This window comes from Zootoca vivipara, chromosome 13, assembly GCF_965207765.1.
Source record: "Zootoca vivipara chromosome 13, rZooViv2.hap1.1, whole genome shotgun sequence".
Lineage (NCBI taxonomy): Eukaryota > Metazoa > Chordata > Lepidosauria > Squamata > Lacertidae > Zootoca > Zootoca vivipara.
Window position 1 is genome coordinate 19,295,292 of NC_142596.1, and position 12,028 is coordinate 19,307,319.

The 12,028-nt window shown below is 44.1% G+C and overlaps 1 protein-coding gene across 1 annotated transcript in view; it reads right to left on the reverse strand.

The window, feature by feature from the left end:
- The window catches only part of AGBL1 (AGBL carboxypeptidase 1), a 403,281-nt gene that overhangs the window by 178,330 nt on the left and 212,923 nt on the right, over positions 1–12,028 (reverse strand). Inside the window, exon 21 of the mRNA XM_088656701.1 lies at positions 6,251–6,427. Coding sequence (XP_088512827.1) covers positions 6,251–6,427 — 177 coding nt within the window. The remainder of the gene's footprint in view (positions 1–6,250; positions 6,428–12,028) is intronic.

Genomic DNA, 12,028 nt, shown 5'->3' on the forward strand with positions numbered 1-12,028 from the left:
TATACCTACTGTTTCACTAAAGGACTTTCAACTTTGTGCGCTCATTTACCAAAGACGCTTGTCATTCACAACGGTGGCGCTTGTCATTTCCAACGGCGCCATGCACGCAAAATTAACTCTTACATCATAATAAAAGTTAATTTGGGGGATAAACTAAATTTGAGGGCGCTGGGCGGATCTTTGCACCCCAGTAGCGCATATGCTAAAGGCTGCACTGGATATGTTCTGTCTCCACTGTTGGAGGGCACATGCCTCTAAATACCAGTTGCTGGGAGGGAAGAAGGTGCTGTTGCGCTCAGATCCTGCATATCTCCCAGCTCCTTTGTTACAACCCATCTTTACAGTGACACTTCCATACATATTTCCACCATTTGGAGGGCATTTTACTAGTAAGTCATAAGGCATTAAAATATCAATTATTGGAAGGTAATAGCTTTATGTTCTCTTATGTAGCTCCAACATAAATGTCAGCGTTAAGAAATGATATTTCATTCTGGGACTAACAAATCAGGGACTTAGTGTACGGGGGAGAAATGATTGGAACTACTTGAAAGCTGCCTGAACCAGAGAAACTGCAAACATATTTATATTCTTACGACGGAAGAGGGAAAAATACACCCCTGGGCATGTTTTAAGTGTCCTCCGTCTTTTGGATAAATGGTGATGCTAAACAAAACAAAAAAGGAAAGGGGGGGGATGAAAAGATGACCTTACAATAATAACCTCATGAGCCAACTGTGACTGAGCTTTCCAACATACCAAAATCATTTGCAATATGTTCTGAGTGGAAATTTCTATGCTGCTTTATAATTCATCGGCTTCCTTATGGACCTGAACAAAAAAGGGCAGGATTTCCTCCCCTCTCTTTCCAAATGGTGTCTCACATGTAGAATTGCCAGGGCACTCTCTGGGGTTCATGCAACCTTGCCTTGTCTTCACTCTTAAGAGGCAGTACACCTCTGAATATCAGCTGCTGTTGGCTTGAATCTCCTTGCTGTGGATTAGAAGGGATGGGGGACCTCTGGTCCTCTATATGTTGATGGACTCCCAACTCTCATCAGCCCCAGCCAGCAATGGTCAGGGATGATAGCAGTTGTAGCCGAACAACACCTGGAGGTCCACACGTCCCCTATTCCTGTCCTGGGATAGACAATACTGAGCTACATGGACCAATCCTTTGACCTGGCAGCTTCCTATGTTCCTTAGCTAATAAACAGCCACTTTGAACTGGAGGAACAGCACGGTCTCCCCGTGTTAGTCATGCATCTCCCAACTGAACATTTGGCCATGGACATTTATTACATTGCAGGGTCCAACTTTGTGCAAGCTTCGTTACACAGTTTAGTGCACTGCTTAGTGTAAGCAAACTTGTGTCTCTCGCACCACTTAGTGCAAGCTTTCCTATATGTGGTAGCTGTGTCCGACCTTAGCGGGAGCTATGTCTCTGGCGGTTTTCCTCCTGAAGGGTCATAGTTCCATCGCAGGACTGACAAAAGGATCAGAGTGGCACAGAATGCATAAACATTTGATGTAACCTGTGGGTCACAATAAACAAAGGACTCTAGCATGAGGCATGGAAAAGCAGCAGCCTCAGATTACAGATTCCAAGTGCCTTGAAAGAAGGGTAGCAGAGTTGGGAGAAAAAGCACAGCAAACTTTTGGGCAGCAGAATCCATTGTTTTGCTCTTTTGTTCTTTGACACCCTGGTTTCCTTTGAGAGAAACTGGGGAGATGGAAATTTAAAGTATAAATAAATAAGCACACAAACTCCCTAGAGAATCCTCAGCCATAAGCCTCATGGAAATGATTAGGCTTTCTTCCCATTTCAGTGATGTTATAGCTAGAGAATTGCCTTCTGATCAAGTCTGGGGGTGGGGGTGCAGGAATGTCAGAGAAGTCTGGTTAAAATGGAGCAGAAATTGCCAATGTTCATTTATTTGTCCCACGTCCAGAATGGAAATTGACCCAGCAAAAACTATCAGTATTTGCTGTTATTGTTTCTTTCAGTCGACAAAACGGTACCGGTACATTACTTCCCCTCCCCCATTTGTGCTGAAATGAATGGGGTGGAATCATGTAATGACAACCTAATTTAGTTAATTAATTATGTACATTACATAAGTCACATACTTTTGTCACAGTGGACAGCAAGACAAATAACAGTTTTTCGCTGAAGACGAACTGTGGAATGGAAACAGAGCTGCAAGCTGTATGCAGGACAGAATGCAAAGCAAGGCCTTTCTACGTACACCCCTTGTATGGTGGGGGCACCAACCAGATTTCCTGCATCAAAACATTTTGGGCCTGCCCCGGGCTTAGGAAGGAGATTGGAGGTTGGGCATAAAGGTCAGAGCTACCCATGTTCTCACAATTTGCACTAATAAGCTCTTTTGGCCCACAATGTTGGAGCAACATAAAAAGAGAGAATTGGCTTCCTTAATCCCACCTTTACTTCTGGCCCTTCATGTTTTTGTTCTTGGTCATTGACAAACAGCCTTTTGCAACATCCACCCATGTACTCCAGCCCAGGTGTTGGTTTGGAAATGGCTGTCCCTTTTCTCACAAGTGGGATGTGTTTAGCATGTTCCAGCCAAGCAGAGCAAATCCATTTCCCTCCCTAATATTCCCTTCATATATACTCCTGTGTTTTCTGTCCCGCACGGTTCTCCTGGAATTCTGTGTGCGCTTAGAACAGCTGCTTGGTTCCTCCTTGCTACGCTTCACTGATGCGTGGAGTGACAACTCTATGGAGTTTGTAACGAGCTTCATGGTCCCTTGACTCTGATCATAAATTTGATTGCTAAATAATCATCCATCTATTTACTTGCTGCATCCAATGAACATGCCTTGTAGAGATAAATAATGGTGTTGCATCGCTGTGTTTCTTCCTCTAAGGAACTCAGAGCAATCTCTTGGGTTCCCAGGCAATTCCTCACCCAAACACTGATGAGGCTCAGATCTGCTGATCTTCAGGGGATGGAATTACATCAGGGTGCCTTCAAATTGTTCATTGTTGAGGGCCAGTAGGAACACTGAAATCAGGGGTGGGGAACCCAGAGGCCACTTCCAGCCTCCCAAACCACCAAAAGTGGCCTGTCAGGGCCCCTCTCTGCCCCCCTCCTGATCCAGTTAGGAAATGAAGCCCTCTTCTATTTTGAGAAGATCTTCAAAGAGCAGGAAGAAAGTAGGATCTTTTCTTCCACCTTAGTATCACAGCACTAAGATCTGTGATCTGCCTGCTATGTAAGACACACACACACACACACATAGCCCAGCACTAGGATAGGGAGAAACGCTTCCTTTTTATTCTTAAAAAGCATGCAGACTTAGTTGAAGACAATGCTTGAAGGGCACCAGGTTGGTGAGACCTGGCTGAAACTCATACCCCAACCTGTGTTTTTAGTACCTCCATTATCACACTGTGTAATCCATAAGAGGGCACTTCCATGATTCAGGATGGCAGCCTGGCTGAAGCTGTTGAATTCCCAAAGAACTTGCTGAACTCACAACGGTACAGCAAAAGAACTGAAGGCCTCTGACAGGGCTGAGGAAACCCTTTGAGCCTGAGGGCTCCATTTCTTTGTGGACAACCTTCCAGAAGCCACATGCCAGCTCTGGACACATCTAAAAGCAAACATGGGAAGAGCAATGGATGTGACTCTTGCCTTTGTACAGTCGCTCATGTTCTATCCATGTAAAAGTCACACACACACACACACACACACACACACACACACACCCTCCAGGGCTGGCCCAAGACATTTTTGCACCTGAGGCAAACCACAGAATGGTGCTTTCCTACCACCAGGCCAGGGAAGAAGGGGCAAGTGAAGATCTACATCAGGAGATATGATCACTGTTGGAAGCTCTGCCAGTGACTGAGGCCTTTGTGAAAAGAGCCCCACGCTTAAGGATGTTAGAAAATTCCACTGAAAACAGAAACAGGACCTGAAAGTGCCAATGCTCACTAATTCATCCCACCTTCAGAACAAAAATCAATCCAGTAAATGCCATCAGTATCCTCTGTTGTTGTTGTTGTTGTTGTTGCTTTCAGTTTTCAAATGATACATAAATGACTACAGTTTACTCCTATTTGCACCATGTTTCCTTTGCAATGAAATGAACATAGTGGAAAAATATAATGGCAACATAGCTTACATAATTTGTGCAATTAATTACATAAGTTGTGCAATTTTGCGACAGCAGATAGTCAGACAAAGAACATAGCTTTTGGCAGATGAACTGCAGTGAATGGAAACACCGCTGCTGAATACAGGAGGGATCGGAAAATGTTTCCCACGTACATCCATACTCATGCCACCACGTACGCTCAATGTGGTAAGCACAACCCATGCACCACCATCAAAGGTTCACCAGAATTCTTCCCCCCGCTCGGCCTTTTCACAAGCCATTTCAGCTTATATTCCCCTTGAAGCACCAATAAGCACAGTACAGTTATAAGCTGCCTAGATGGGGAGGCCACAAAATGTTAGCTGCTCAAAGTTCTTTGAAAGAAGAGCAGGATATAAGTGGAATGAATCAAGCCAAAGAAAGACACAGCTGTTTGGCCTAAGAATTTTTCTGGCAGGCGGGTGAGATCAGATGTGGCAATCCTAACCCCACAGCCCATTGTGTACTATGAAAACTTCTGTCCAATATATCCTAGCAGAACGAGCCTCCATGTAATTTAATCAGAAGAATGAGCTGGATATGTTTGCAAGAGCTAATGTTTGCCCTTCTGAAGGTTGGAGATTTGGTTTTAATTAAATTACAAGTGCTCCTTGTTAATATAACCAACGAAACATTTATTCTTTGGCCCCAATTCTTTTTCTCTTGCACGCAAGATCTATGCCCAGTTCCTCAAGCAAACAACCAAGTCTTTTTCAGGGCTCAGCCATACCATCTCAGTCAAAAAAACACTGAAGTACGGTAGTTTTAAAGAGTAACAATCACTCCATAATTTAGTTCATGCTTGTATTTTTCATCAAGGGTTGGAAGCACCATTTGGAATTTCTCCTTCAGCAATCAAAATGTTTTAGGTCATTCCTCACCTTCTCTTTTTAGCTGCTGGTATGGTATGTGGGTGGCGCTGTGGGTTAAACCACAGAGCCTAGGGCTTGCTGATCAGAAGGTCAGCGGTTTGAATCCCCACAACGGGGTGAGCTCCAGTTGCTCGGTCCCTGCTCCTGCCCATCTAGCAGTTCGAAAGCACGTCAAAGTGCAAGTAGATAAATAAGTACCACTCCGGCAGGAAGGTAAAATGGCGTTTCCGTGCACTGCTCTGGTTCGCCAGAAGCGGCTTAGTCATGCTGGCCACATGTCCTGGAAGCTGTACGCTGGCTCCCTCAGCCAATAAAGCGAGATGAGCACCACAACCCCAGAGTCGGTCACAACTGGACCTAATGGTCAGGGGTCCCTTTACCTTTACCTTTGAGATACACACATACAGCCAAACCCATCTGCAGTGTCATAACACTTTAATCAGTCATGGCTTCCCAAAGTTCAAAGTCCTGGAAACTGTAGTTCCTTAAGGGTGTTTTGAGTTGTTAGAAGACCTTTATTTCCCCTTGCAAAGTTACAATTCCCAGAGTCCCCTGTGAAGAGGGATCGTAGTTCTGTGAAGGGAACAGAGATCTCCTAAAACCTCCCAGCACTGCTAACAAACTACACTTCCCAGGATGTATAATAAATTATGATCCCTAGCTAACAGGACCAGTGGTTGGGGAAGATGGGAATTGTAGTCCAAAACATCTGGAGGGCCGAAGTTTGGGGGGTGCCTGCCTTAGCTGTTCAAAGCAGCATGATACTGCTTTAAAAGTACAGTGCAGATGGGGCCACACTTACAGTGATGATTTCTGACCCTGAGGTTTATGAGCATTTTGCTGTTTGCAGGTAGGGAAGGGGTGTGGAAGTGTCTGCAGTCTTTATTTTTCATCCTCCACACACAGTGAGGGTCAGCTTACCCTTAATGATGTTGCCACACAGATCTGATTGGCTATATGGTCTTGATGACATCATCACATTGGCTATAAGTAGTTGGGATTGGATTGTGATTTTGTGTGGGTCTTTTTGAAAGAGAGAGAGAGAGAGAGAGAGAGAGAGAGAAAGAAAGAAAGAAAGAAAGAAAGAAAGAAAGAAAGAAAGAAAGAAAGAAAGAAAGAAAGAAAGAAAAGCACCTGCATGGATAGTATATAAAGAAGGATGAAAGACATACACGCAAAGTTTGTTTTCCAAGCAAGTATCACAGTACCTTGTAGAGGCCATGGCTGCATCCGCAGTAAGTGCTTTCCATGGTGTAGCTCCTCTGCACTCCTATTTCCCGCCAAACCACAACCCGGGCTGTCGAGTCACGTGACTTCTCTACCAGGAAGCTGCAGCTGCTCATGAGAAATACAGGAGCTACTTTATCCAAGATCTTTGGCAGGGTCTGCAATACATACACACACACACACACACAATAAATCTATAATCATTTAAATGTGTTCATCGTTGGATAAACCTACCACATTTTAACTACCTTTCCATCCACTTTTTTTTCTCAAAGCAGCTCAAAATAGCACCCGTGGGTTCTTTCCCCCCCCCTTCAGTTTATCCTCACAACAACCCTGTAAGGTAGGTTAAGCTAAGAGACAGTATCTGGTCCAAGGTCACATCATGACTGAGTGGGGATTTGAACCCTGCTCTCCTAGGTTCAACACCACACTGTCTACGAACTGGTCATAGCTCAGCAGTAGAACATCTTCTTGGCTTGTAGGGGTCCTAGGTTCAATCCCCAGCATCTTCAGGTAGGGCTGGGAATGTCTCCTGTCTTAAACCCTGCAGAGTGTCTTCCTGCCAGTGTAGGCAATACTGAACATGATGGACTAATGATCTGACTTGATATAAGGCAGCTTCCAATATTCTTCTTCTCTCATCTCAGTGATGAACCTATTGGATGTCCTTATGCAAACCAGTATCTCTTGACCTCAGTCTTTGTCCATCTGTATTGGTTGTTGCAGGATTCTGGCAACTCTCTGTTCAGCAACTGGTTTTCCTGGTTGACTACTCTGGGCATGATGGTATCTCGGTCCTGCCGCCACTTTCCACATACAGCTAGCCAAGTAGCCTGCCAGCAAATACTTCTTCCCAGATACTCCATTCTACATATCTCTTTTCAGATTCAGACTGACAACTAAAGAAACAGACAGCAGCATTCAAGAAACCAGGTTTGGTCCAGAGGCTTCACGTTGCTGACTGATCCCCCTATTGTAAGAATTGCTGAAAGTTTGCAATCATTTTAAAAACGAACGAAATACAAAAACAAATGAGCTCCATTGGCTTCAGACATTTTATTTATAGGAATGAATGGGAATTCAAATGAAGGAGTCCCAAATGTGTTTCAATAGCGCTGCTGGAACAGCCTGTACAGGCCACAAGAAAGGTTACAGAGGGGAGAAGGAAAAGAGCAATTAGGCTGTGATTGGGGGGACCTTTTTAATTGCTTCTAAATAGGGAGCTTTTGTCCTATCTATCTGAAATTTGGTAGATCTGGGCGAGGAGCATAATGCTTAAAAAATTCATGCCAGCAGGATGAAAATAAATCACAAGCAATAGAAGACAGGCTAGATCTCCCACTGAAATCGTTGGAAAATAACACTGAACGGAAGTTATATAAACCAATTATCTGGTTCCAAATTAGTAGCAACAGAATAAAAGAGTAATGGGATGTACCAAACATGAAAAATGTATGGCATAACTAACCAGGAAAAAAACATTTTCTTACACATAATCTGAGAGTTAAAGAGATAATGTACAGGAAACACTTTGAACATATAGGAAAAATACCATAAATGATATGATTGATGTGATTGGATTTATTGGACTTGTATATAGCTTTATACTCCACACACACACACACACACACACACACACACACACACACACCAGCAACATATACACATATATGCACAATTTATTATATATATGATGCACACACACACACACACACACACTAAAGCCCAGATTAAGAAACTGTAACAGCACTATCATTAAAGCTGTCCAAATGCCAAATGCCCTGAATTCATTCATTCATTCATTCAAGGATCTATATCTCTCCCTTCTAATGCAATGCATTACTGAGGTCAGCTTTCAGCAATTAAAATATCACAATTCTTCATAAAACAACAGTACCAGTCATGTAATGCAGCATAAAACAGAGGAAGGTTCAAGAAAGGGTGGGGGGAGAGACAGAATTCATCTACTTGGAAAAGCAAAACCCTTCAGGAAGAATTTTGAAAAGTCTTAACCCAATCATCAGAAGACAGCAACGTAGAGACCCAGACGCACTGCATGGGGTAAGGTGTTCCACAATGCCTGTACCAAAAAGGCATTTTCTTTTGTTGTCACAAACCATGGTTCCATCATGGGGGGCAGGCACCGAGAAGGCCATACGCACCAATGCCACATTTACAGCAAACCTTTAAAGCACAATGTGACCACTTTACACAGCCACATAACCTCCAAGTGTCCTGATTTTCCAGGGAGAGCCCCAGAATTGTGAAAGCCATCCCAGATTCTGATTTTATCTCGGAATGCCCCATTTCCCCCTCCCGGCTGGACTGCTGGAAAGAGGCGGGGAGGAGGAGGAGGAGGAGGAGGTGGAGGAGGAGAGGTGCTGCTACCGGTGGCCAGCCTCGCATGACATGTAGACTCTGAGGGGCAGACAGAGGGCAGGGTCACTTGGGCGGGAAGAAAGGGGGAGAAGAGCAGAGCGCAGGGATTCTTGCTTGTTTTTTTTTTTTTTAATGCTTTGTGCACCTGCGTCTAATCATGCCCCTTTCTAAAATTTATTTATTGGTGTGTGCTTTTATTTTTGTAAATCTACCAAAGAATTAAATAAAATAAAATCAGGATTATGGGGTTTTCTCAGGGTGGTGGAGGGTGTGTGTGCTCTGTCCCTTTGGTGTAGCAGTGAGGCACTTGCCCTTCTTCTGATAGGAAATGCTTGGGCACAATGATACAAAAATAGAGGAATTGAGAAGGGTCAGTTGGCAGGGAGTGAGAAATGCCCCTGTTTTCATCTGAGGAATGTTGCAGGCTATGCAGCCACTGCTTCCCAAAAAGGAAGGCCACCGCTTCCCAAAATCAATGCCTCTTTACAAGAAATTCTGGAAATTGTAGCTCTGGAATAGGATTCTCAGCAGCCTTAACTACAGCTCCCAGAATTCTCTGGGGGAAACCATGGCTGTTTGAAGGGGTATCATGGTGCTTTAAATGTATGGTGTTGATGTAGCCAAGGTCTTAGGAAGCAGAGAGGCTGCTTAGGGAGAAGGCAGTTAAAGTTGTGGTATTATTACAAAAACACCTGGCACTATCATTCCCAACTTCTAGGTGCCATTCCTGTATGCCCAGACATTTGTTCACAAACTTGGATCATACTGTGGCATACTTTCTAACCTGTTTTGTGGTCATCATCTTTCAATTGGGTGGGGAAGAATTCATCCTTTTTAAATCCTTTTTATACTTATCGTTGGGGGAGCAATTTTAGGAATTTTGTTCTGCTGTTCCTTCCTTTATGTATTTGGTTTTAAATGCATTGCGAAGGCCTTTGTATCTTATGTAGTTTTGTATCTGTAAGTCACTTCAAGGCTTTTTGTGTGTGTGGAAAGAGATTAATGCGTATTAAAGTATTTATAATCTGCACGACACACAAGATTATAATATCAGTAAAAACATTGGCGCTCCAAATCACTGCGTCACACTGGCTCTCAACATTCCGGAACACAGCAAAGCAACTTTAGAAGGCTTCAGAGTTGGGCTTGCTTGCTGGTCTGAGAAACGAGGAGACGCCGCTTTGCCTTGGTCTGCCTCTGCCACACACAAACCAACTTGACAGGTGTCTGGTCCAAGACCCCGCTGGATGAAAAGCAAACACAAGAACCATTCCCCAAGGCATGCAAATAAATGCCTGCCAATGTCACACAGAATGCTTCTAGACCATCCTGGTAGCCACACTGGCTGAGGTTGATAGGAATGGTCTGGTTGCCATTTCCATGCTGGACTAGATGGGCTGTGGGTCTGATCCAATAGGGATTTTCATAAATTATTAGTACGGTGGAGAGTACCTAATATGGATTCGTGATATGGAGCTATTCTGATTTTCTTGTGAATTGCAACTGGAGATCAGCTGCGTCCTCCCCAAATCTCTGTGTATCTGCCTCTAATTTAATAGATACACACACAAATAAATACTCTGTGCAAAACTGCTAGACTTTATACACTAAATGTTATTCTGGAGAAAACGGTTGCAGTATCTATTAGGGGGTGTCTTCAGCTCTGATACACACCTTCTCTCTTTACCTGAACAAATATCGCCACCTATGGTTCCAAAAGGGAACAGGATTCTTTTCACAGATGAATTGAGCTTGTTGGCTTTTACATTTCATTATCATTGGTCGGCAGATTACCTGATGCTCTATTATTATTATTATTATTATTAGCCAACAGCTAATATTGTTGGCTGATGGTAAAAGACTCTAACTCACTGCTTGGAAGAAACACACACAGATCTTAGGAACCACATTGACCATTTTAAACTGTCAACAGTACGCAGCAGTTTTATTGTACTTGCATCCTCCTCCACCACCATCTTCCTCACACACATACACATAAATGTGCATTTGTGTGGGATTTCTTACTGACAAAACAACAGGCATCCAGGAACATTGACATGGATCCTCTGACCCACAAACCGCAAAGGCATGCTCAAGGTGTCGTTCAAGAGAAACAGAATAAATGCTATGTAGAGCAGCGTTTCTCAACCGCTGTTCCGCGGCACACTAGTGTGCCGTGAGACGCTGGCTGGTGTGCCGCGGCGTGCGGCAACGAGAAGGGCGATTTGCATTGTCACGTGCCTGGCGGCCGCCAATAATCACCACTAACCCGCCGGAAAGCAATATTTCTCCTCCTCTTTCCCAAAGCTCAGTGCAAACGAGCCTGGCGGCCGCCAATACACACCGCTGACCCGCCGGAAAGCAATATTTGGCAAGTGTTTCTTACAGTCATAATTATAATATAGGGCGGCACAGAGTTAATTTTTTTAACTTTTTTAATGGTGGTGTGCCTCATGATTTTTTTCACGGAACAAGTGTGCCGTGGCCCAAAAAAGGTTGAGAAACACTGATGTAGAGTGACATTGCCAAAGCAAGAGGAAATGCAACACACACACACAAAGGAGAGGATGAAAGAGGATGCTGGTTTGCCCATCACTTGCATATGCTAATTTGTTTTGAAATGGGTGCAATAGTTTAAATGGAAATACAGTACAATGCCACTCACCCTAGTGGAGAAGGCTGTGACAAGGCAAGGGCCCATGTGTCTTCTCAGTCTTCTGTCCAAACGCTGTTAACTATGTTGGGCAACTTCAAGGCCCCTACCCAATATTCTTCTTAGGATTATTTTAACTGGGCTTGTACCAGACAGCCCTTCAAATTAGAGGAATATCCTGTGTGAAGTTGGACACAGGACCAGCCTAATTCTAAGCCTTTGATTCTCTCATCCAGGCAGGTCAAAGCTGGGCAAATCTGCTATTCCCCCACATTCACATACTCAGCTCCTCTCCTGTTTCATCCCCAAACATAGTTTGCTTAGGAAAACATTCACCAGCAGCTGAAGCTGATCCTGGAGCCTAACAGGTAAGGCCAGCCCGATCACAATGCAAACTGCAGAAATGACCAAGCGTTCAACAACCCAGTGTAGAGGAGGAGTCAAATGACAGCCATAAATGCATGGGCCAGTTCCCTGCCTTGTACTAGCTGGACAACCTGAATTGTCTATACCGTGTGTGTTTTTCTCTTGCAGTTCTGGCTGGACTGCCAGATGATCACAGAAAAAGTCTTCCCTTGCTCCTGTATCAGCTTGATCTGAAAAATCTGCAAGTGAAGCTTTTTTGGCAGCAGGGGGGAAAAAATAAGCATGGACCATAGCTGACAAGTCTCCCGCTGAAAAATGTGGGATCAGCAGCGGTGCGGCACCGGAAGTCGCTTCTACG